Source organism: Streptopelia decaocto, assembly GCF_964273445.1.
Source record: "Streptopelia decaocto genome assembly, chromosome: 7".
Lineage (NCBI taxonomy): Eukaryota > Metazoa > Chordata > Aves > Columbiformes > Columbidae > Streptopelia > Streptopelia decaocto.
The window spans coordinates 19,142,934-19,170,175 of record NC_138661.1 but is presented as its reverse complement, the minus strand read 5'-3'; the positions used below and the strand labels follow the sequence as shown (position 1 = coordinate 19,170,175).

Sequence of the window (27,242 nt, the reverse complement as noted above, 5' to 3'; positions counted from 1 at the left end):
CAGTTCTGAAAAAACTGCAGGCCTTTTGTCCTTGCCAGCAATCAGCCAACACAGTTTATTTTAAATCCATCCCAGTTTGTAAAATAGGGAGAATGTGAGAAACCTGGGAAGGATCAAGAAACACAAGACACATCCATTAGAAACTGGGCTTAGTTCTTCTGCTTGAAGACAGCTAGCTTTTAATTGTGTTTGGTAACTCTATATACTATTTAAGTAGGTAGGTTTACTTTCAGGTGAAATATTTTTTCTCAGCAACAACTCTCAGGAATGAGAAACATACATACTTTTGACAATTTTGGGTTTCAAGTAGTATTTTCTGGGACAATGGGGTAGCTCTGTCTTCCTTCAGTTTTATAGGAAAAGAGGCTTAAGCCAAAAAATGTAAAGCAACAGTCCCAGAAACATCCATAGGCAGCAAGTGTATGTGTCAGTATTATGAAGCTAATACATTATGACATTAACATTTCATGCAGAATGTAAGATCTAAGTATAAATTTAGAGCTACATGGATTTATAATATTTTTTCAAATAAGTTGGCATTAAAGCTAAAGCCAAAGCAGGAGGTGAGACTGCAGACAGCACTCCATGTTAAGAATCATTGATTAAACTTTTAAAACTCTTTGAGCTGTCACCTCTCCCAGGTGCAAAAAGATGATAAATCTGCAACTGTTAAATTCACATAATTAGCTTGTGTATTCATGTTGGTGTATACTCCTTATACGTATTTCTTCCTTATGTGTTTGCAAAGTATACTCATCACATCTTTTTTTAAGTTAGATTATTGTCTTCTCATTGCATGACTAGTTCTTCTGATGTTTTGAAGAGTACAGAAATGTGGCTTCTCTCTGACTTCCATCAGCCATGTTAGGGACTAGTGCAGGAAAGCCCAGAGCAGACATGAGGTGACACCTGTTGCCAGAGAGAGCCTCTGGGAAATCTCAGCTCGCAAGTGGCTTATGGCATGAAAGAGGAAGTTCTATCTTTTTTAGCTTGTAGATTTTTAATAGAGTTATTAAGATAACTCTAGATATTTTTATCCAAGTGGATGTTCAGTCATTTAAATCCTTTTGAAGGTCGGGGCCTACAGATAACAGCAGTAAATTCCTCATGGCAGCCATGCAAGAAAATATCTTTTTTTATCACTTTAGATTTACTCACTTTTAGTGAATGCTTCCCTGTTGTTGAACTAGAGGAGGAAATGTTCTGCTACTTCTTTATTTTCTATTTTTTTGTTATCCACCTATTCTAATCTCCCTATAAATGTGTTTTATTTATAATCCTTTAATATCTTTTAATCATCTGTTCAGAATCTTTTGTGACCAAAAGCAGAAGAAAACTAGGGTTTAACTTCCTCACCAGACATGACAATTCATTAGTAATTCTCTAGTTTCTTTAAGGTAAGTCTTCTAAGAATTTTGTCTAAGAAAAGCAGAAGAGTCATGGAAGCCCTTAGAAGACTGCTGTCTCGTTCTTTATGTCTTTCCTCATGGGGCAATATTTTCTTTGATTTTTCTATAATGAATAATGAGAATTTAGAAGAATGTTCTGTTCTTTTGAAGCAAATAAGACCTGGGATTTGAGTGCGGAAAAAGATGAAGATCCAACTCAGTTGAACCTTGTGTTCCTTGCACCCATACTGTATATCTGGGAGTGGAGACCTCCAGCCTCCCTTTAGTTATCTATTCTCTTTAAACATCACTTTATTTACTTAAAATGCACACCCCACCCCGCCCTTCCGTTGTCCCCTAATTACGTGTTATCTACTCTTCTATGTTATACTGCAGAACAGCTACAAGGTAGTACAACCTCCTTTAGCTTTAGATAGGAGTAAACAAAGATGCAGTTACATTGCCATGGAGTTGTTGTGGGCTTCTGAGCAGTTCTTACAGCACAGCTGATGCATGTAGCTTCTTTGAACTTTGGTGTGTTTGAGTTTCAGGAGTGAAATGATGTTAGCATTTATCATTTACAATCAAAAAGGAGTTGTTTTTCTTTACAAATCACAAGATTCTGTAGGGTTTAGAATTTTTTTTTTACCTAAGGCAAAATTTGCTCAGCTTCATCCTTAATAAACCTGCATTTAATTTAAGTAGATTTTGGACTGCTTAAGTACCTGACTATATATTGCAAAGTCTTTGCTGGATCACTTATTGTTTTTACTGTTAAAAAGTCATGAGAATGGTACCAGGTTTTCAAATCTGTATTCACTTTGAAATTATAGCTGCCTTTTTTTTTTGAAGTGACATTAAAGACGAAAGATAAGAGACAATTCCACTAATCTTTTGCAAGAAATTAAGAATTGAAATGCTTTTCTGTAGTGACAATGTAGCACATCTATAGTATTTGTCTATTCAAGTCTTAATTAAATGGAAATGTCAGCAATTGTGATGTGTAAATGTGATTGCATTCACAAATAATATCTGCCTAACATAATCAAGATTCTGTATTCCTCTAAAATATTGTTTTCAGTTTTTATCTTCAAATATGACAATGTTTTAAATATTCTTCTGACAGGCATTGTTCGAATATATTTTTTACCATGAAAATGACGTAAAAAATGTGAGTAATCCATATGTTCCATTTTCAATTTTTGTTAAGTGTCATTCAGTTATTTCTGTCAGTATTCTGCTAAACTAAGGATCCAGGTGGTACATCACATCTGAGTACAGAAGTGAAGCATTAAAAGTTGTTTGAAAGAGAAATCTCTCCTTACACGGGTGATAATCAGGGATGATAATTTGCGAATACCAAGATGGGGATTGCTCTCTTTTTTGAGAAGCAAAACAATCTAATGCTTAAAAAACTAGGTCCCTCATCTATCAATATGGTAAGAGCCACGTATCCAATGAATTCATGTTAACAGAATTTACTGGAGCCTGAGCAGTAGCTGAAACTACATGTCAGGGAGCCCAACTGCCTGGGAATTCAGAGTTCCCAAGGCTTGAGAGTAAGCAATAAGTTACGGAAAACTGTCTGTTAACAGAAGAAGGTGAAAATATCTGACAAAATAGTGACTGAACTGAACACCATTTGACATTTTAAACTACTGAGATGATTGTTTATGCATTTGGGTGAATAGAAGGGAAAAATATTTGGAGAAACTGCATAAAAATAAAATATCAATAGGATTTTGGACACTTCTGGAAATTTAGTTCCATAGTGCTGAGGTGTTTTGTGGCCTCAAGAGAAAGCTTATATTGTTCATACGATTGTCTATAACCTTTATTCTCCAAAGGTTTTCCTAATTAAATAGTTTCCCTTTTACCCTATCCAAAATTTTTCTTCTGTGGTTCTTCATATGTTACTGCACTGAATGTGTAAGATCAAGTTTGGTTACATATCGTTTAGACTTTCAGAAATAGATAAAGGTTGCAGAACTTTTTTGGCAGTTCACCCACAAAAACGGTTTATTTCTTCAATGAATAAAGTGTCAAAATATTTCATTACTATGTTAGATATATGCACCCAGTTGAAATGGAATAATAATTTCTGCTTGAAGTTTGTTTGAAAGAAGTGTCTGTGTTGATAATGCATAGCTGACTAAACAGCTCTTGGATTTTTTGCAATACTAGTAGCTGGTGTGTGATTAGATCTGAAGTTAAACTCTCCAGTTAATTAATAACAAAAAAATGTTGTTCACATAGGTCAGAACCATTTCCAAATGTACTGCTATGTGAAGCTTTTTAATCTGGTATCAAATGATTATAGTTGTACACTGTCAATTTATTGCATAGCATTCTCTTAAGAGGATTGAATTGCCATGGACTGTTAATCCAAAACATGGTTGAAACAGTAAGTGCAAGTGTCAGAAATGTCAGAGAGAAATAGCAATTAGCGTTTACATATTCTGACACTGAATAAGAAGAAAGTGCCTCATTTTTATGCCACTGTTAGTTAAAATTTGTGTTGTTTGTTACTGAGAGCTGAGTTCACTAAGAATAAAAGGGTCACTTGATAAGATGCCACACATGCCTGTGACCTACACTTTAAGGACATGCAGGATCTCTAGCCTAGAGATAATTTCATATACTGTGAGGAATTTTCCAAGCAATCCAGAAAAAAATTGTAAGATGTTTCTACACAGACGGACCCAACATGTTACAGTTAAACAAAAATTTAAAAACTATTCAATGAGTTATCAAGCTTTAGTAACCTTTTTATAAATTGTCTACGTCCCCTCCACCTGCTGTATGGACTGTGAGAATTTTGTTCATGGGCACTTCGTGGTTGCAGAGATATAGTGATTTCAAATTGGGTCCATCTTTTTGAAACACCCTGCATTTTTAAATCCTTGCTGAGCATCCTGAATCACTGTCTTGCAGCAAAAATTTTGCCTATGTTTTTTTATGCACCCTAGCCATTTGAGTAAATACCTGTGAGCAGTAGTGTCAGCTTAGTCACCACTGTTTATTGTGTAATGAGAGGGAGAACAACGTGTTTGGTTAATGGTAGCATCTTGTAGGAAAAAAAAATTGTGTCACACTTCATAGTATAAGGTGCCTTTATAATGTAATGTGTATCTCTGAGGAGCTTTTTTTTTTAAACTGTTAAGTTTACTTTCTCCTGTTTGCTTTCATTCCTCTTTTCAACATAATTCTACTCTCCAAACTGCCCTCCCTTCCTTTTGAACCTTGTCTGCTTTAATTTTTCTTAAACAAAAAAAAGAAATACTTTAACTTCTGCTTAAACTTGCCTACATCACTGGTTATTCACCTCTTCTGTCAATGGATTTTCACTAATTCATTTTCTTGCTTCTCCATGAAAAGAACTTAGTCACTTAGGATTCAGCTGAGAAACAGCACTTATGTTAACGTTTCAAAAGTTAATCTGGATCTTGCTTAATCACCCATTAGAACATCCACCGACACCTCTTGCATTTTTCTATTACCTGCTACTGTGTGATGTTGCACATTCTTAAAAAATGTTAAGTTTGTGACTGTATAGAGTGAAAAGTCTCTACTTGTGAGCTTTCTGCATGGATAGAATTGGAAGACCAGTTCCTGCCATTTTGCAGATAAAACACAAAAGAAGTAGTGACTATATCCTTCGTTTGTCACTGCGCTGATCTGGAACAGTCTGTACTGTTCTCAACTGCATTATTATTTAAGAAGCAAAGGCAGTTTTATTATTTATCTTCTGTTTAGTATTCAGCGAGTACCTTGGGAAGAAAAAAAAACCCAAGAGCCTCAGCAATTTCGGTTGAGAAGTATCATCAATCAGTTTACATTCAACTGGACAAATAATGCCAGGAACTCGGTTTGAATTAAAAGTAAATACATCTGCAATCTATCAATTATCAGAAACGTGGGGATGCAAGAAGAGGGAAGCACGTAGCTTCTTCAGCACTTGAAAATGTGTTTAAAAGTCTTTCATCTTGCTTAATGAAAAATTAAACGCTTCTCTGAAGAAATTACTATTACCCTATCCATTGTTGTTCTTGACTTGTTTCCCTTTGAACACATACACTTAATGACTGACTTGCTGCACCCCTTGAGCTATTTCTAAAAGATGTTTTATGTACTAAATGCTGTAAGAACAGAGCAGCTTGAAAGACTTGTCCAGAAATAGTTTAGCAGCTACTTTTTTTTCAGCAGTAGACTGTGATATTGTATCCTGCCATTATTCACAGGTGGGTAATGATGGCAAGACCCCTGGTCCTGAGGAAGAGCAATAATGTACAATATATACTTGGGGCCAGAAGTCATGACCTCTGATATTTCCTTAGTTCTTCGCAACACTCTGAAGTTTATATATACTCTGATTAAAAGCTATTTGTAGTGGAATTACGTTAGATTTGCAAACTATAGAAATCCGGAAGGCACTCACCAAAATAAATTGTGCTGAATTGGCTATGGTCATTGGCTGAGTAAATTGGTCATTTACTCAGCTATCTTATAGACTATCCTGTGTTGTTGTGTATACAAATAAGTCTTTAGTCAATAGCTGTTGCTGGGAGAGTTACTGCCATTCAACAGCATGTGAAAGAAGCAGCAGAAGCTTGCTGTCATTTCCATCTATCTTATTTCTCTGTGCATGTAATACTGTGTATGAAATTACAAAGTTTCAAACAAATGTACATTTACCAGTTTAATTTTGCAATATAACAGTAAATTACCACAATCCCAGAATCTGTTTTGTACTGAGTTAGAGTTGGTAGGCAATTTGGAAGTCTTCGTTACAATACAGTTTATCTAAGGAAAGTAATGGTAAAAAAATGAATCTCAGAATCATGCTAAATGGAGTTGCAGTTAAAAAATCTACATTCTTTTTAATTTAAAACCAGCTCTGATTCATTCTTTAAGAAAAGCTTTTATTTTTTTTTCAACAAAAAACCCACTAAGTGTTAGGGGGGTTTAGTATTTTTATTTGCACCAATGTGAGAACTGAGAGTAAAATAAATTTGTTTTGAAAGGTTTCCCAGGGCTTATTTCCTATTGAATTGGACTCCTGCATACATGAGTAATTATGCTAAGTGCTCTCTAGGGTAACAATTTCAGCTGACCAGTATTTCCAGGTAATGACTTTTGTCCTAAAGTTTATTACAACTTTGGGGACAATCAGTGCGGATTTTTTCTGATAAGTACATTAGAAGCAGAAATCCTTAAGAGCACATGCCAGTGTCTGCCAGTCCACAGTCTGTGTGTTTTTTCCCTTCTAGTTATTAATACAAATGCACCAACATTCAGGATTGCACAGACAGGTGTAACAGTTACTACTGCTGTTAGAGATTGGTTTAAAATTAACATGCCATGCAAATTGAGCATTGATTTGTACCTAAACTGTGCAATTAAAAAAAAAATGAAATATGGTAGCAGTTGGTATTGACATGGCAAGGTCAAGGCTTTGACTTCTAAAAGTCTATTTAAATCAATTTCGTAACATTTCAAAGACCACATTGTCAAAAGATTTTGTTGTAATACCAGCAGAACATTTAGTTGCTAGCATGCAAAAGACTGCTATTGATATGCACAAAGCCTTTTCAGGCAAACACTTTTTAGAAATGTTGATAACATTTGTAGTATTTTTGGATTAAGTTTTTGCGATTGCTTGTAAAGTATCAGAAAGAGAATTTTCCTAGTTCTTTCCTGCTTCCTTAATAGGGAAACATAAAACCAGGACTTAATTTCAGAAACTAACTTCAAACTGAAGTCATGCTTTGTGTCCTGATGTTAGTAATAAGATCCCAGTAACAGTTCGGGATCTGCACTGAGAGAGAAACTGCTGATGTGTCCGTAAGCCTGAAGCAATCTTAGTTCCCATTTCCCAATAGAAGCCAGAATTGTTAGCCTTTCATAAAACAGTTATCAGAATTAATTAGGTTACCCAAAAGAAAGCTGAATGTGTAGCTACAGAAGGGATCCTTTTTTTAAATTCAGTCCTTCTCCTTGAATACTTGTCATGGGAGCACTCTAAGGAAAGCTCTTTGAAGCACATAATTTGCAGTGGGATCCTTACTCATTTTAGGTGACTGCTCATGCTGCATTAGAAGCAGGTGTGGTATTTGACAGACACACACATTGTTTATATATTTGTAAATGCAACAGAAGTAACCGGTATTTCAACATCAACTAGTTTCCCAAATTCTCCCAGCACTGGTAGAAAATTGTGTGTATACCTTCAGATGAAAGAATTTGTCTGGAAGGGAAGCTGATAGCTTCTGTCTTGAAGCAAGCTTCTTCCCTCTTACAGGGTCCAGAGGCCCTGGCGTGCAATTTGTAAAACCAATAAGAAACAAAGGGCAACTGAGGTAAGAGCTGCCACGCGAGGTCTTCCAGGATTCCACCGAAATGAAGAACTGGTGGCTTCAGAGTTGTGAGCATTCCTCAGTTTTCCCTCTCCTGTCACAGGGGCAGGGAATGACAGCTGTCTCTTTCTCTTTGAGGACAACATCAACACAACTTCTTAGCCTGGACTGCTATAGAAAACAAATTATTCTTTCTCACAGAGCCAAAAGAGAGCAACTTGTCCAAGTTGCTATAGCTCCACTGGCTTTTCTGTGCTGTGTCAAATCTATACCATTCATTACTTGCAGCCTCATTTTGCTAGCAGAAGAACAAAAATCAAACCCAAAGGTTGGTTTTACTAAATTAGTCTCCTTCTAGTATTGCAAGTATTCAGATTATATGTTTTTCCTGGAAATTATTGGTTCTTCTGCTACTGAGTGGCCAGTGCACAGCACTTTTCCACATTGTTCCTAAGTAATAGCTAATTTCTCGTGTCTGTGGTCTGCAAAATGTTTATGAAAACAAAACAAAAGGTCAGTTCTTTGTTATATAAATACAGCATTAAGACTTTTTGGACTGTTTCTTGTGATATCCCTAAAATACAAGTAACTAACATAGCATGGCTTTGATTTGTTATGAGATGAAATGGAACTTAAAAAAATGAACACTAATAATTGCTTATTTGGTGGGTTTTGGTACAGAACACACATCTATTTGTTTTGACAGAAATGTTGAAATTATAGCTAAAACTTGCAAAGCCACAGATTCTGTCTATGGTGGCTGATGGTAGCACATTGATTAGCATACCTACATTTCCAATATACCAGATAAAAGAGATTTTAGACTTCCACCCTATTCAACACTTGTCTCTTTCTTGGAATATTTATATGTTTTTCCTATCTGTCATAAACCAATTTACATCACAGACTTTTTTAAAAAGGAAGAAATATTTCTTATGGTACACATCTGAGAGTTCCCAGAAGTGGAGACAGCCTGATGTTGGCAGTGAGATGACAATTTCTACAGTATTTCAAACCGGCTGAACTGATGTCTTTATTTTAGTATATTTTTACTTGTTTTTAACAGCTGTTAGTGAACAAGGATGGGAACCTTGGAAAAAGTGTGTTGGCTTACACAAATATTCTATATATTCTGAAGCAGCACTTCAGGAGTCTAATCAAATTTTATTTTTTCTCTCTGAATTACGAGCAGCTATTTGGATTATGTATTCTTATAGAGACAAATTATCATTTCAGCTACTTTATGCAATAAGGTATAACAATAGTAAACATAAAGCACTGGCCCTACCTCAGGTTTACTGGGCCTTTTTGTTCAAAATTTTCTCTTTACAAAAATCTTTGGTTTTCACTTTGTGTTCTTTTTCTTTGTGGAAACACTGAAGGTATTAATGTTAAGATGATGGGTTTGTTTTGGAAGGCTCTAGATTTGGCAGCCCTTGCCACTGAGCACGCACAATTCAAGGACTGGTGGTGGAAAGTCCAAATTGGAAAGTGCTACTACAGGTAAGCTGTTGTTCACTTCTTCTGTGATCGGTGAGTATGAGGGCAGGACCTGAACTGTCGGGTGTGCTGTGCGATGCTGAACACTGAAAAATAGTTCAGTAAGTGTTTAGTTGGAGAGCGCTGTGCTTACAGTTACATCTTCTTTAATATAAAAGGACATGATGTTCTACTGCTTGAGGTAATGGCAACAACTCTAAGTACCTTTAAGTAACTGAATCAGTTGCTTCTTCACATTTGTTAATGCATTTCAAAGTCATTGTTTGAAAAGTCAATAAATAAATTCAAAGAACTATTGTTAAAACAGACCACACAAAATGAACATTACAATATTACCTTCAGAAATTAACTATCAATGAGGGCTTCAGATTGATGAAATAATAAAAAATGAACTGTTCAGGTTAGACACTTTCTGGCAGCAGTGCATTGCCCAGGAAACACCAGTTCCAAAGATGCCAAGGCCTCGGCACTGGCACCCCATACCCGAGCATCTGATAGAAATGACTTAGGGGTACCCCAGCTGTGCTGCTCTGAGGAAGGAGTGACAGCAGCAGAGAGGACAGCTTGTTGAAAGCAGTTTAGAATGATTGCTGAGGATCTAGCCATGATTGTAACAGCTGGTTCTACCAAATCAGGTGACATTCCTCTTGATACAACCCAGCTTCCCATAATTCAAACAAGTACTTTAATTCTTTACAATGTATTTGTCCTGCAGATGCAAAACATGGATACTGCATTGGCTGTTAAGAAACTGAAATATCATCTGCAGTCTTTACAATTCTATAAGCAATTATTGTATGAACAGGCTGATAACATGAAGCAGTTAGCCCTTTAAAATTCCATGTTATATCTTGGCTTGAAACTATTGTTTCTTTTTCGATACTCAAACTAATGAAATTCTTCACTATCCTTAACCTTCATTTGACTTTCTTTAGAAGATTAGACTGATTATTTTTCTTTTTTTTTTTTGTTTTGAGTTTTGAGGTCCTTCTTCTCTTTCAAGATGAAAGTGTACCTTTTTGCTGTTGTTGAAATGGTGCAGTTCTCTTAATCTTGTAGTCTATAGAGCATTTATAGATTACTGCAAAATTTTCTACAGTAATACTACAGAACAAATGCTTCTGAGATGAAACAGACTCTGTTTACAGTGAAGGGTATCAACATTATATCTGTCCTGAATGCTCCAAGGTCATGTGGGTAGAGGTTGAGGCATGTCTTTAATTGCTTGTTTTCTACTGTCCATTCTGCACAAGGAGCAGGAAGGAGTCCTGTGAAAATGAGTACATCATTGTTCAGTTAGCACCAAAAGGCTGCATGTACAAGAGGAAGGCAAATTAAGATTTCATGAATTTTCCTTTTTCATAGTTTTGAATCATTGTCTTTGTAACCTTAATATATTTAACAGCATGTTTTTGGTAACTTGCATGCAAATATATGACCTTAAAGTATGCGTTTGGGCAGTTCATGTTTGCTTCAGTGTGCACTGCTTTATCATTTAATAAACTTAAAAAACAAATAAAAAAACAACACACACAACAAACCTTCTATATTTATCTGTTGTCTCTTTAGGTTAGGATTATATCGTGAAGCCGAGAAACAATTTAAGTCAGCTCTCAAGCAACAGGACATGGTTGATACAATCTTGTATTTGGCAAAAGTAAGTCATAGGTTTGCTTGTTTAAGAACAAAGTGAAATTTCATGCTATCCCTGAGAAGCCCATACACCAGAATAGCTGGGTATTGAGCTTGATACACCATTAAGTTTAGTAGTGTGTGGTCTCTGTATAGACTTGAGGTAATACATGCCAACAGTTGAAATTGAAGTCTGTAGTTTACAGAGGGATTTAGAGCTTCCAGATTTCACACACACACACACACACAAAATCTGCTACATTACTGTAGTCTTTGCTCTGAAGGCCAATGAGGATTATACAGATAAAGAGTTATTGGAGATCCAGTATGAAGAGCAATGTAGCTATATATGGTCTCCTAGGAAACTAATGCAATAAATCAGTAAGTGAAGAGTGAAGCTCAAAATCCTAGTTTCACAAGCAAAATCAAAACAAAGTGAGCTTAAAGGAAGCAGTCGGAGACCTTGAAATAGAGAATGTTCTGTCAAAGTGAAGGCATTAAAGGCTTTGAAAGAAAAAGTGGCACAGCTAAGCCTCAGAGTTACTTGTTTACCAGGGTACACATCAGGTTCTAAACATTTTCCAAGACATTCAAGAAGAGGTGGCCTGTGAGAAACTAAAACTGCATTTTTCTTCATCTTGTCCTAGAAAGAGATGAAATCAATCAGAGGCTCTTGATCAGCTCCCTTTAAGCCAGCTATCACAGGCCTATCCAGAAGTCATCACTGCTGGTGGATAATTCAGATATTCATATTATGATACTTGCTTTACCTTTACATTTAGTATTTATATGATCATCATTGCTATCTGGAGACTTGTCTTCACTATAGCAGTTGGAATCATAGAATCATAGAATCATTTCGGTTGGAAGAGACCCTCAGGATCATCGAGTCCAGCCATAACCTGAATCTAGCACTAAACCATGTTCCTAAGAACCTTGTACAAATGCCTTTTAAACACCTCTAGGGATGGTGATTCCACCACTTCCCCGGGCAGCCTGTTCCAATGCCTGATAACCCTTTCTGTGAATATTTTTTTCCTAATATCCAATCTAAACCTCACTTGGCACAACTAGAGGCCATTTCCTCTTGTTCTATCACTTGCTACTTGGGAGAAGAGACCAACACCCTCCATGCTACAACCTCCTTTCAGGTAGTTGTAGACAGCGATAAGGTCTCCCCTCAGCCTCCTTTTCTCCAGGCTGAACACCCCCAGTTCCCTCAGCTGCTCCTCATCAGACTTGTGGAGTTGGAGTTAGTTTACTCAACTGAGCTTAGCAAGTTTAGATTTTTGTCACTACCAGGAGTCATTCTTGAAAACACAGGAGCTACACAGAGTGATTAAATTGGCAGAGTAACTGGGTTAACAAACAGTGATTTGTTATGGGAGATATTCATCGCCCCACATCATTACTAGCTCGAGTGGGAGCTGCATTTGAACTTCCACCTCCCACTCCATAATGCTTCTCGCTCAAGTATAAAGCACTGCACAACATGATTTAGTGACTCTGTGTGTGCAGGCAATAGAGTAGGGCACTGAGATATAGCTCAACCTGACAGTACTGAAAAGATAAGGCTTTTGAGGTAAACAGCCATTAAAATAATAATAGGATTGCATCAAGTTCTGTGCCAACAGACCGCTACTACAGTACCAATTATTTTTCTGTTTATATTCATTATTACAACAGCTATACTCTTTTTTTTTAATATATATTTTCCTGAAAGCTAACTCTCCTTTGAAATGTAGTTTATGTAAAGATAAAAGACCAAAAGAAGACTAAAACCACAAAGAGTTTTTAAAGACATCATGGTTGCTGAGAAGTTACAAAGTATTTCATGACCCAGAAGAGCTGGAAATAGGATATTTATACCAGAGATAAGAGATACCAAAAAGAAAACCAAGTCATTCTGTGGTTAGCATCTAAAACGTAATGGCTATAGCTGTAATACTCTTAAAGAGCAGATCTCCCCAAAGAAGCTGTGAGTAGGTAAATGTTGTCCCATCTGTCTTTTCATTTCTTTTGCCACGCATCTGGGCAGCAGCTTTGCCATCTGCAGAGACATTGGGCAGTGTGATGTGCCGCTGGATGTGGGAATTACGTGCTTGAGTACTGTGGCTGTGTTGCCTTAGCCTAATATTTGCGCAGAGGATCTCTGGCGAGTGCGTCTTTGGAGTGAACCTCCAGATGAAGCAATAGAGCAGACTTGAGTTATAATGCTCAGAAAACATACTTCATAAACAGATAAAAAGGCAGCAGATCTAGGGAAGTTTCCTGTCCTTCATTTTTTACAGCTTTTACCCTAAGAATATGAAGATATCTGTGCTTCACAGCTCAATCAGGTCAAAAAACAAACAAGCAAACAAAACAAAAAAACAGCAAATCAAAATTTTCTCTCAGTTCAGACAAAATATGGAATTATTTTAGGTATGGCAGTGTGCATTGGTTTAGCACCCGTATTTAAGACCAATTGTATAAGTCACTCACATAGGTGATACTTAGGAGTAAAACAACCAGCCAAGGTTCTTCTTAATTAAGAAGTTATAACCAGCTATCACGTATTCTCTTTCATCTGTGTACTTTCCACTGAAAGTCTTTAGAGTAATTTAGTTGTAGAAAACTGTTACTTGAAGAAAATAAGGAGGCTGACACTCACAACAGAGACTATTTTTTAAAGTTTGAAATTTAATGCAGACATAAAGTTCACCAGAAACTGCTGCATGGTTTATAAATGAAAACCTATAGCAAATTACTTGAAGTCTGTTTTAGATACAGCCACATTCCCAGACAGAGTGCATTAGGAATAAACTGTTGATTTAAAGCATATTCATGGATGGTGTCATTAGTGCAGGCCTAGTCTACAAAGTACCACACCCCCAAAAAAACCCAAACCAATTGTTCTTTTATTGTTTTTTACAAGATGGAATTTGTTTTTTAGCTTAATATAGGAAATGCAAGTGACATTAGCAAAATGACTGGGAAAAGTGCCTATTTTTTGTTTCTTTTTGCCAGTGCTCAACTTGAATTGGCAGTCCCTTTACTAGCAAGGCACTCACAGTCAGCAGCTCTTTGACAATTAAGAATGTCACTCTAGTGGTCATAATAAGGAATTCTGTGCAAATGTCTACGGCAGTATGTATCTGTAGGGATGCAAATAAAGAACTTATGACTTTAACTGATATTTTGATTGTTGATACTCAAAAGTCCATAAAACTCAAGGGCAGAAGCAGAAAATGTGTTTGAAGGTTTCTCATGTGTTCAGTTATCATTCATATTTTTCTTACATTGCATCACAAAATGTTTGTGTCAGGATACCAGTCACGGATTCTTTCCCTTTTTTAGTCATATCAGGTATTAGCACTATTTAATGTAATTTTTCTCCAACAGGAGCACCCAAAGCACTTTTCCACTCAGCAAGAGGCAGATTAATCACTCTTAGCCATCTGGCTTCCCAAGGGAGGGCTTTACAGTTGTGTTTTCAGACAACTGCAGAAGCGGTCTCTGTCGACATGTTGATGTCCTTTGACCAATTCTCACACAACGTTATCCACATCACACGTTGTCCTAATCAACACAGAAGCCAAAATCACAGAGACCAAACTGCCCTTTTTTTTGTTATGGGATGTGATTGTTTCTGACAGGGAGGTTGGCAGAGCAGTGAGGAAGTTTGGAAGGGTCACTGCTCTGTGCAGTGCAGTCTTATTTGACTGAGTAAAATATTTTGGTATTCCAGCGCTATCAACCTGAAGATCCAGTTCTTTCAAGCCTAACCATAAGTTTAAAAAAAATATTAAACAGGAAAATATTCAGGGTGATCTACTCTGTCAAAGTGTATTATTTTGGTACGATAATAAATAGCAAGATACTTTTTTGTTAATTAGTAATGTCCAGATGAATTAGTAATATGTAGATTTAATTTTAAATTTAATTATCTTAATTAGCCTATTTTATCTTCATTGCAGAGATTTATTCAGTATTCACTGCATTATCTTCCCACTGCTATTCACCATCTCAGCTAATGGTTTACTGCATAAAGGGAGGTGTCATCCCTTTTATTTATCTCCCTTGTTAAACAGCAGTACAAGTATAAAAGCCAGACACTTGACATTTATGTACACTTTTTATTTGCTTAGGTATATTTGCGCTTGGATCAGCCTGTAACAGCTTTGAACCTTTTCAAGCAAGGGTTAGATCGATTTCCTGGAGAAGTGACTCTAATTTGCGGAATTGCCAGAATTTACGAGGTATGTACCCACTGTGCAATCCTTATTGTGGCCATGGTTAGCTGCCTGAGCAAGAAAAAAGAACCAATAGCTCAACATAACTGTCAGGTCATCAAAAATGAACTATGCTGTTTTTCACTATCACTAATGCAAAGCAGGAAACGTTACACAGACACCAAAGTAGTATCAGGGGAGCCTTATTTGTTTAAATGGTTAATCACACTAGTGAGATCCTGTTTACCCGTGATGCACAGAAGCAAGTCCACATTGTCAAGTGGTCCAGATGTTGTCCATGTAGCTATGTCTAGTTTATATGTGTTTCATCGTACTAAAACTGCTCAAGTCACTGACAGCCTGCTAGTAGGATTAAACAGCAAAATAGTCTACTTGTCAATGTTGTCTTTATTTGCGCTATGTGTTACTGTTAGTTTCTTAGTTCTGCGAGAACAGTTGGAATGTGAATGTTTCTTAGTTTAGAAAGCAGATGTTATTTTAAGCAGAATTAGTTTTTAAAAGTTTCATTTTAGCTTGGTAAGCAAGCATTTTGTATTTTAAAAGTGTATATTTTCATGTCAAAAAGTGGACTAAATATTGTTTTTTCACTGAAAGTTGGTAATGATGCTATTCCAGAACAAATGTTTTAAACAAAGTCATGCATTATTTTTTTTTGTCTACGCTTATACTTGGCATTCTTTCCTGTTCTCATCATTCTCATCTAACCTCTAAGCATTAATCCATTTTCATATTAAATCCTTTTTGTCCTTCAGCTAGGAAGAAAACAACTGCATAATTTTTGGAAGCTTGTCTTTCTGAATTGTTAAACAGTTTTTAATATGGATATTATTTTGCAGAACCATACATAATGTTGCATAACCCTTTAAGGAATTATTAAAGAGCAGCATATAGTTGACAGGATCTAGTTTTGCACTGACACCTGAGTGCAGGATTGTAGCTTGATTAGCAAAGATTTGTACTGCAGCACAGGACTGTTCTCATTACGTAGACTTGCAAGTGGAATATTTGCATCAGGCATCTTAATCAGAGCTTTCTCCTGTCATTACCTTTTGACAGTATAAACAGTTGTAGACCTTTTTTGGTTTAAAAAAAATATATTTTTAAAGGGACTGCTTTAGTACTGTTTCTTTTAATCACAGGAAGTACATTTTTTCATAGCTAAATATTCTGCTGAGGTTAAATAAAAGCTTATTCTTTAGTCACATTGAGAGAACAGTGTATCTACAGCACACAGGTAGAAATTATTCGTCTCTAAACACAGAAGTGTGTTTTGGTCTTTTAATTTATTTTCTTCTGATATGGGGTAGAGTCCTCTGGTGACTTGCACTCATCAGAGACAGTGTGACGTTTACAACAATGAGTTTACCCTAATTCATCTTCCAAGTAGCATACATCCAAGCATATATTTTTATAGAATAGAGTTTTCTTGACTGGCATATCCTAGCTAGTAAAGTTTTGGTAATAAATCCATTATTCCAATTTTCAAATGCGCCTAATAATTCTTCATATGCTATTATATTTTCATTTGTGTTCACAGTAATTAACGAGTTGACTTACAAGGCACTGAAAATAAATAAGACATTGACTGGATGAATCAATCTACTGTATGTTCCCATACTGGGAAACTGACTGCACAGTATGGTGCATCACAAGGCATTGTGCAAGAAGTAGCAAATGCCCATTGCAGATGCTAAGCTTCTGACCAGTCTGTTTTTCTAAAAAATAAATCTCTCTTTGTAGCTATGGCATAGAGGTAATGGCAGGTACACTTAGCACTGATAAAAGAATATGCATTCTTCTTATGGATGTGTGTCACTTGTGAAGATTCCAAATGGTGATGTTGCATTGTATGATCAGAGAACTGTAAGATTATACATAATTAATCCTAGTTAAGTACTTTACAGGGCATAGATAAAGCACTCGGTAGATTGACTTTTTAATAAGTTTTATTATTATAATGGTGATAGTAGAATTAATCTGATTTTTTTTCCAATTGTATAGGAAATGAACAATATCTCCACGGCTGCAGAGTACTATAAAGACGTCTTAAAACAAGATAATACTCACGTGGAAGCCATTGCATGCATTGGCAGTAACCATTTTTATTCAGACCAACCTGAGATAGCTCTGCGGTTTTATAGGTATATACACTTGTGGGGAGGGAGGGGGAGCTGAATGTGTGGGACGGTAATATAAAGGGTTGATTTTTGTAATGCTCATAGCAAAAAAATAATATTAGGGCACTGGCATAGGGCACATTAAACAACATCAATTGAATCAAAATCCGAGTTATGCTTCGAATGTAAGATTAATGCAGATTCACATACTAGATGTAATAGTAGTGATTAGAGCAGTGCTGAAGGACAGGAATCAAGTGAAAATGATGATTGAGCAAATATCACCATAAAATCAGCATACGAACTTATGTGTCTTCTCTGCCAGTAATAATTATATCTCTCTCATAAAAACTTGTCATCATTACATGTGGAGTATGTACAAGTATCAAAAAAGATTATCAGAACAGTTATTACTTTATTTAAAAAACAAGAAATGATCTTTCACAGCATGAGGCAGTTTGAGAACACTGGATGTTACTCTCAGCTTCAGTTGCATTCAGGAGGCAAATGGAATTCCTATTTAGCCCTTTGAAAAAAGTAGTCTTTGGAAAACTCCACCTGAAGTCATGAGCAGGTGTGACCACAAAATTCCTTACTTGAATGTGGGCTGGGGTTCTCCCATGTTTTACTGAAATCCATAAAAATACAGTGTTAAACAATGCTGCTTGCTTTTTATTTCAACACAGTTAGAGTGCAAAGGAACCTGACTCATGTTCTTAAGTCTAAGAGCAGATTAAGTCAAGATAAGCACTAGATCTCATTTCTCTTGGACCTGAGCTCTTTTATGCTTTAGGTTCAGAAACTCCTAGTCATGCAGCAGACAGCAGCCCTCTTTTTTCCCTGGCCCTCTTAGCATATCTGATTGTCCTATAAATATTAATAAACAGAAGTTTTATAAAACGTCTTCATGCTAAGCGACACATTAAACATCAATTGAATCAAAATCCGAGTTATGCTTCGAATGTAAGATTAATGCAGATTCACATACTAGATGTAATAGTAGTGATTAGAGCAGTGCTGAAGGACAGGAATCAAGTGAAAAATTGAAGTCTGACAAGTTATAAAAAGTAACTGCAAAAAATTACATTTTGATGGAGGTTAAGGAATTGGAAAGAGGGAATGGTGGAGGTTTGTGTACAGCTCTGTCTTACAGTAAAGTCAGGTCATGTGGCACAGTCAAAAAGTCAGAAGTTACCTAGTTCACGTGACAACTGTTCTGCACAGCTTTGAATCTGCTCATGAGAAATACCCTGCACTGCCCTTCATGAAACCTTTCCCAGGTGTAAGACTATAACGCTTGATTATTACACCTTCTTGGAATAGGGAGAAAGGAGAGAACTTTGTCATTTAAAATAGAACTCTTGTTTGAAATTATTTTTCAATATAAATTATTTTCTTTCAATCTAGACGGCTCCTGCAGATGGGTGTTCATAACTGCCAACTTTTTAACAATCTGGGCCTCTGTTGCTTCTATGCCCAGCAATATGATATGACACTATCTTCATTTGAACGTGCACTGTTCTTGGCTGAAAATGAGGAGGAGACAGCAGATGTGTGGTACAACTTGGGACACGTGGCTGTGGTAAAAAAAAATATTAATAACCTTTCTGAATATATCTAATTTTACAAAAACTGGAAAAAGATTAACTAGAAAGGAGTCATTGCCCTACTTTCAAATATGAAACCTGATAATGTACAGGATAAAGTGCAGTGCAGATTAAATGTTTATTTGCATTTCAATAGAGAAGAAGAGGCAAAATAAAAACACTCAGTACATCTTCACAGAACATAGCTTACTCCTGCTGAAAGATGCTCCCTCTCCACTATCTTCAGCATTCCCTTCTTTCTAAAAATTTGCAACACATACCAGTCCTTGAAGGGCTTTGCTGCAATAGAAGCTAACCTGACAAAAAAAACTTAATTAAAGATATTTTTCTCTGAGCTGTTATTTGTGTTACATGGAGCATTAGAACGATTCTGTTGTCATTAAAATTCCTATTTAGCAACATGTAGCAGACACTAAAGCATTATGTATGTCATAGTTAAGAAAGCATGTCTTTCTGTCTTATAGGCAGTTACAGAAATATTGTGTAATTATGTGATAAAGCTTGCTAAACTTCCACACTAATTTGGGTCCATCGCCCAGTTTTGCAGATGTTCTTCCAGAAGTTGTGTTAGATTTCTCTTTAGCTGCGTGCCAAGAATAAGTTTACTGAATAAAGTTGTTTACAGCTTTCTAGTGTAAGTTGTCTTCACATGCAGATTGTGATTTAACTTAGGTCAGAAAGAAACTGAACTGTTCAACTTGATTATACTGCAGCTAGGATAAGGACATTCATTTATACTGCCTAAAACATTGACATTTGAACATCTGGAACATTGTGTCCAGTTCTGGGCCCCTCAGTTCAAGAAGCACAGGGAACTGCTGGAGAGAGTCCAGCGCAGGGCAACAAAGGTGATGAAGGGAGTGGAGCATCTCCCTTATGAGGAAAGGCTGAGGGAACTGGGTCCCTTTATCTTGGAGAAGAGGAGACTGAGGGGTATCCTCATTAATGTTTACAAATATATAAAGGATGAGTGTCAGGATGATGGAGCCAGGCTCTTCTTGGTGACAACCAACGGTAGGTCAAGGGGTAATGGTTTCAAATTGGAACACAAGAGGTTCCACTTAAATTTGAGAAGGAACTTCTTCTCAGTGAGGGTGACAGAACACTGGAACAGGCTGCCCAGGGAGGTAGTGGAGTCTCCTTCTCTGGAGACATTCAAGACCCTCCTGGACACATTCCTGTGTAACCTCATCTAGGTGTTCCTGCTCCGGCATGGGGCTTGGACTAGATGGTCTTCTGAGGTCCCTTCCAATCCCTAACGTTCTGTGATTCTGTGATGCGCATGGTTTTTTTTTAGTGATAGTCACTTTAAATGCTTAACCTGATGCTGTATCAGTGTTGGTCATAACACTAGAGCATTGAATGGTAGTCAGCTGCTCTATACAAAGAGATTCATCTCCCTTTAATTTTGTCTTCTAAAAACTAGGCTCATATATGATTTTTTTTTTCTTTCAATCTGTGTAGAGACAGGGGCAAGATGACTTTTCTGGAGACATCTCTGTTTTTCATACTGTATTACAGATGGTAACAGATAGTGTAGTCTTTAGATGACACTTTAGTCATCTAAAAGTTAAATGAAGTGAATATCACTTGGAGCATTGAAGTCTGCTGGAGAAAAACAATTCTGTCTGGAGGAAGAATAAGAAGCAAATGAGAGAGTCTGGGAAGAAAGCACATATGGTTCTGATCAGCCTATTTTTATTGTAATTTGTAGTGCATATGGGTGAAAAGACACTCCAGACAACAAAACAGATGCATATTGTTTCCAATCTTTTCACAAATTAAAATACAATCTTACTTTTAGGGGATAGGAGACCTGAATCTGGCTTACCAGTGTTTCAAGCTAACGTTAATCAACAATAACAACTATGCAGAAGCTTACAACAACTTGGCTGTGCTGGAAATGCGGAAAGGTCACATCGAACAGGTTGGTGTTGAATCTCAGCCTAAGCAGAATGCTCCCTTTGGCCCTTTCGTACTTAAGAAATGTATCATTTACCTGAGGTGGAGGCATCATATGAACATCTAGCTTACTATTACAGGCCAAAAACACAGGTAACTTTTATGCATGTTACTGTGTAACCTCCACGTTGTTGTGCCATCTCCCATTAGACTGCTCATTCTGAGGCAGATTCAAATGGTTCCTCAAAGACAAACAAGGTTTACAGTGGCTTTGCAATTGTTGAGATCATTTTTCTAAATTGATACCCAGACCCAAACCCATCACTTTGTAATAATCACTTAAATACAACTTTGACTATATATTCAGTTTATAAGTGTATATATAAAAATAAATGTATATATATAAATACTGTACTTCTGTTGGGTGGCAGAAGACAGAAATCAGATCAGGTCTTAAAAGATTTTTTTCACCAAGGAGGTTGCTTTAGAATTTTGTCTCAAAGTAGCAGGTTCTTGATAAACACTTTTGCATCTGTAAGCTTGGTGGTTTGTCTGACCTACTGTGAGTATACTGAGTTGTATTGCACTTAGATGTGTAATTGAGATGCACAGTGGATTAAATGCATTCATTTTTTATACTTATGCAGGGAAAATTAATATGCATTTGTTGGACAGTTTGAATTACTGTGGGTTTGTTTTAATCCTTGTGGGAGCAAACCTCCTTTGGTGGATTCAAGTATACATCAGAGAGCTACAATACAATATAAAGACTTGTAAATACCTTTTTTAAGAGCAAATTCTTGAAGTTAACTTTTTTTTCAGGTAACCTAGCAATGACCATGGAAGAACTGAAATGAGCCCAGTACTAGATGTTTCCAGTGACAAATAAGCTTTGAGTTTATTTTCAGTTTTGTCATCATTAAATTTACAGACATTTCATTCCCAGATGGAACTTCTATCCAGTTGTGGAGGTTGTGATTACTAATAATTAGCACTGCAGAACCTTTCCATTATAATTAATTGTTTCATCTATGTTTTAGGTTTTAGCTTAACGTTTTCAGTTTTTTTCTGTTATCATATGTATAATTAAAAATAAGGATCATCATGGCGATACAGTTATGCACAGAAGAATAAAAAATATGAAGATATTTTGCTTATCTTGGGTTTATTTTATTTCACAGTGCTATTTCATAAGTGCTGTTACGTGTACTCAGAGTTGTCAGATTTAGGGAGTGTTGATAAGTTCTTAACTCTGCCTTCCCAAGCAGTTTACAGATACTTTTGTTTTCCCCCGCCTAAGTTCTCAATTTTTTAGTGAAAGCATTCACAAATTGACCTTAATTTTGTATTGGTATAATACATAGTTGAAAATGGCTTTCTTAGGCCTTATGAATAAAACACAGGGTGATTTCTTCTAAGAATTATGAAAATTGCTTCAGATTCTTGTTACCTTCCCTCACAGATTTCATTGTATTTTTTTTCTTTCTCTACACAGGCAAGAGCTTTTCTGCAGACTGCTTCATCTTTAGCACCTCACATGTATGAGCCCCATTTCAATTTTGCAATACTCTCAGAGAAGGTAATGCACTATCCTATTCTTGTAATCTAAAAGTTGAGCCTTGGTGGGGCAGTTGGCTTTTTATTGTTATTACTGAGAATACCAAATAGTTAAGACAAAAGAATACAGAGTGCATAAACTCAAGGAACACTGAAGTTACATTTTCATTTTAATACCCAGAGGCTTTGTGTGTAAAAATAAATGAAGCCAACTAGCTATAAAGTAACTTTGTAATTTTCCAAATGCCCAGAAAATGAACAGTCCATTAACAATTCTGTCTATAGTCTTTACAGTTGTTGGCTTTTTCAGAATATGAAGCGAAATAGTATCATATGATTTATTAGTAATTATAGAAAGAATATCATTTACTCCTCCCATGATCTGACTGATCTCGAAAGGAAAGTCTGTTCTTCAGCTTTACAACCTTTGAATTTTGTGTGTTAATAATTTCTTCCATACGGAGAATCTTGGACACTGAATTACCAGTGTGTTCAACATTGCTGTTAATAAGGAGAAACTTGTACAAGTCCTTACATTTTTCACAAGAAAAAATTGCTCCTTTGCCTGTGCCTACACCTTCAAGATTCCGTTATGAGTCTGTAGTGTGTGGGCAGCCCAACTCCTACAGATACTAAAGTACATGCGTCAGGAGAGAACAACCCATTAATTTGTAAGCGTATCCTCTCCATTGTGAAACATAAGATGGTTTTGAATAATTGCATTCTGTACTTACTGATTAGGGAGTAAATCCTAATCTGCAAATGTCTTGTTACGTAGCTTTTGCACAAAGAACCTACATAGGTTGTGGGAGAAGACAGGTGTGTGTTGATGCAGTGTGGTAGTGAAATCCTGAAATGCAGTTTAAGGCCATGGTTTGCAAAACATAACTTCTCTGGCCAGGACCCTGGTTTCTTCCCATTCAGAGGATTCTGCTGCACTGCAGCTCTGTGTTGATTGATGCACAGGCACCAGAGGCCTCCTGCTTTCCACACCTGCTTCCTTTCCACCCAGGAGCAGTCGCTTTTGCTAGATGTGTTCCCAAACATTTGGGTTCTTTTTTCTGAACATACTTTCTCCTTACATACACTTCCTCCTTCCAAAAAATGATGGCTATTTAGAAAAAAATAAAGTTCCCTAAGTGGGAACAATGTGGAAACATACTTGTAAAAGCAGCAGAGGAGCCACATCAGTTCCCCAACATGGCTGTGTCTCTTCTGCGAGGAAGCAGGAAACCCCATGGAGTTGCGGCTCTTACAAAGGGCTAACTGGTTGTGTTTTGCCTGTATATACAACAGCCTTCTGTGGAGTTTAAAAATGAATCTTCCATTTTTGTATTCCTCCTCACTTCAAGCACTGGGGATGATGCGCTGTGTCCATTCTCCAAGAAGTCAGGTGGAATTGGATATAAAGTTTTGAAGCATCTCTCTCCTTGAAATCATATTGCTGTCTTTTTCTTCCCCTCCCTTGGTGCAAGGCGGGCATAACCCTGAGTTCAAAACCTTCCACACTGACTCTCTTTTATTTCTTCACTCTCAGGACCAGCTATGTTTAAACATTTGTGAGCATCAGAAACGTACTGCACAGAATACATGATGCAAATACTGCAGTGCTTGGATTTACAAAATTCGTTTGTGTGTTTCTTCCAGGTTGGAGATCTTCAGAGGAGTTACGCGGCTGCTAAGAAGTCAGAAGAAGCATTTCCAGGCCATGTTGATACACAACAACTCATCAAAGAGTTAAAACAGCACTTTGCTGTGCTCTAATGAGCATATTTTTATTATGTAAAAACAGTTAGCCAGAGCTAACACCTCGTACATCTTTTTGAAAACACTAGCTCTAAGGAGACAAACTATACTTAATGCATTCCTGTGGCAAAACCTGTGTTACTTCAAGTGTCTGGAAAGGTTTAGCAGTCCTAATTTATTTGTGCCGTCTTAAAACGTATCACTTACTAAAATGCAGGTACAACACATTGCAACTACATATGTGAGAGATTACAGGAATGGCAGGATACTGCCAGTATGACAACTTTGCAATAGTTGTCTGGTATATAAGCAAGTAAGTCTCTATTTCATGTTAATGAACATTTAAAAGGATTTTTTTCTGACTTTTCTGCAGAAAAAAGTGGTTTTAAATATTCCTGTGTGACAATCTGTCAAGTAACACAGAGTAAGAGCACTTCTAACTGGTCTTCAAAGTTGGCTTTTCATAGTATACTTTCTTACCAAATGTTGTTTAAAAACTAAAATAACTAAAAAAAATTAAAATACATATGTAAAACAGAAGTTCTTATATTCCTTGTTGTACTGTCTGAATTAAATAAATTCCAGTTCGTATGGTTTGTCTCATTTGTTTATGTAATTAGATCCTTATTGCCATGAAAAGTAGAGTCAGTGTTCTAAACGTATTTTGAAAGCCTCCACAGAACTGGTACAAAAGAGCATAAATATGTGTGCTCCTCTCTGCCCAGGACGAATAGTTTATTCCTGTTCTCAATGAGGGAAGAGGATATTTAGAGGCTTGTGGAGTTCAGTACTAATAATTGAGAACTAGACATTGATTGGAAGGTTACCTGTGCTACCACATAAACACTGTTGCTAAATAAATATTTGGGTCATCCTAACCACAAGAATATTGCTAATAACAAATAAAAACTTTCTCTCTCATAGATCTTTGTTTTCTAACTAAAAGGGAAAAATTTGCATGATTTCACGATTTGACCTTTTTAAAAGACCTTTAAGAAATGTGGGATGTTAAGGCTTTCTGAAACAGCATATCCCGAAACAGGCCTTTAAAATATTTTCTTGTTTCTCTGATATATCCAGGGGTTATCTTGACTTGGGGAGCAACCCTAAACATGCTTATGAATATTATGTCTTTTTACTATGTGTTACTTCTCCGCCCTCATCTCCGTATGACTCTTGTCGGTGAAGGCAGCTGCTGGGGAGCTGAGAGCAGCGTGTCCATGGGCTCCGCCACGGAGCAGCCGGTTGGTGACAGAAACACCATCAGCGGGTGTCACATCACATTGTGAAATGCAAACGCATTATTGGCTGAACAGAGGTAGCATCTTTAATGGAAATCTTATTTTTCCACATTGATCTTTATATTGCTGGAAATATGTCACAAACTAATTAAGAGAGAACCTTAGTTATCAGTAATTTTCATTACCTAAATAACATTTTACTTTCTGCTAAAAAGGAAGACTTTATATGGAAGTCCCATCCTTTGATCTACTGTACTTATGTCTTTCCAGTTGACAGCGCTTAACTTAGGAAGCTACCAGAAAAGAAAATGTTTGTCTTAGCAGTTTAAACACAACTCTTGAGAATTTTTGAAAGTTGCATTATTAATTCAAAGTATTTTTTAAATTGCATAGTAAATAAGATTATTTCTTTATGAACTGGAACAGAAACTAGTAATACAACTTCAGCTTTTAATCCAGTGTGGCAGCTCAATATTTCCTCATAGGTGCTTGTAAGATCCCACTTACTGTGATCACTGCTCAAGTAAATGATCTGAATAATTCTTTTCAGCAAACAGTACTGCTCAGAACACAGATCTGACATCATTACTTTTTCAATATTGGGGGATGTATGGAGGTTGAAAGGGAGCAGGCTCATGTATGGTGAGGAACCCTTTACACAAGATGCTTGTGCAAATTAATTATAAAAACTGAAAACAAAAGACACACAAGCACGCAAAATTCTAAATAAGGATTAAAACCTTTTTAGCTCCCTAAAGAGCAGCATCCAAATTTATCTTACATGGTGCATTTTGTTTGCCCAATAAAGCAGCACCTATTTGCTTTGTTGACCTTTTGTGCCCCAAAGCAAGGGTACGACAGTAATTTTTTTTATGACTATCACACATACAAATTGCACCAAATGTGGTAACGAGAACAGCACCACAACGAAACAACAGATGAATGAGCAGGCTGTTTGTTGTTGAAGAATCTTTCAATTTTGTTGTATGTTGATGCAAGCTCCCAGGAACAGATGAATCGTCAGGCCCTGGGGCAAACCGCCTTCAGTTAATTGGGGACGACACAGCACAACACGGTGCATCGGAATCTGTATTCATCTCTGCGGTAGGATCATGTTAGGACAGTGTGACCTTAATATTGCAAGCAGCGTTTCTGTAGCATAGAAATAATTTTTCCTCTAACCTGCAGCACAGCTCCACTATGTCCAGCCAGCATTTATAAAGCCCCTTGTGAGCAGAAAATAAAATATAATTAAAAACCAGTACAAACAAGTTTTTAATCCACAGAGGAGATGGTGTCCACAATGCTGCCTGGAAGGAAGCTCAAAGCAAATTGCTGAGAGATTGAAGGTTGAATTGCTTGAAGGTTCTATGTCCTGGCAGGAAAGGTCTGTACAGTTTATGGCTGTTATCACCAATTGCAGCCTTCAGGCCAGGCCTCTTGCTGAGGTCTTCCTGATGGGTGAAGCCATTTAAAAGTTGCTAATGAAGGGTTAGGTTATTAATGGATTTTGATTGTTTCGCAAGATGTTAATAGCCAAGCACCGGCCACAAAACTGTGGCTGAAATTAATCAGAATTCACACTCAGGGGTTGTGGATCATACTGGCTGCAAAAAGCATCCTCAGATGTTGGGCAGGACAGGCACAGTTTGCCATGAGATGCCAGTTCAGTCTCTGTAAGAATTTGGACAACAATGCCATTTTGTTGTTGCTGCTGGTGGCAGTTTTTTTATTTCATTTCTTCATATCTTTGTAGGCTGGAGGGAGAGAGGTTTTGGTCATTCAGCCTGATCTCTGATATATGACATAGGCCAAACATTTTAAGCCAGGAGCTCTTTTCAATGAACCTGGTTTGTGCTTGACTAGCCATTACCTGCTAGAGCACCTGCAAGTTTTGGTACAAAAAAGCAACAGCATCTACCATGAAAGATTTTGTATCTTGTCACTCTCATTACTGTATG

General features: G+C 36.8%; 1 protein-coding gene across 4 annotated transcripts in view; it reads left to right on the top strand.

The window, feature by feature from the left end:
* The window catches only part of TTC8 (tetratricopeptide repeat domain 8), a 49,324-nt gene extending 24,688 nt beyond the window's left edge, over positions 1 to 24,636 (top strand). For 3 of the 4 annotated variants that reach the window (XM_082058741.1, XM_082058743.1, XM_082058744.1), the window contains 9 exons: positions 2,515 to 2,559; positions 9,162 to 9,247; positions 10,814 to 10,901; positions 15,007 to 15,117; positions 17,113 to 17,252; positions 18,636 to 18,810; positions 20,640 to 20,762; positions 22,233 to 22,316; positions 23,942 to 24,636. In XM_082058741.1, the coding sequence (XP_081914867.1) occupies positions 2,515 to 2,559; positions 9,162 to 9,247; positions 10,814 to 10,901; positions 15,007 to 15,117; positions 17,113 to 17,252; positions 18,636 to 18,810; positions 20,640 to 20,762; positions 22,233 to 22,316; positions 23,942 to 24,058 (969 nt within the window). In that variant the 3' untranslated portion in view covers positions 24,059 to 24,636. The remainder of the gene's footprint in view (positions 1 to 2,514; positions 2,560 to 9,161; positions 9,248 to 10,813; positions 10,902 to 15,006; positions 15,118 to 17,112; positions 17,253 to 18,635; positions 18,811 to 20,639; positions 20,763 to 22,232; positions 22,317 to 23,941) is intronic. The other variant, XM_082058742.1, reaches the window with a different exon arrangement.
* Positions 24,637 to 27,242: the final 2,606 nt, after the last annotated feature.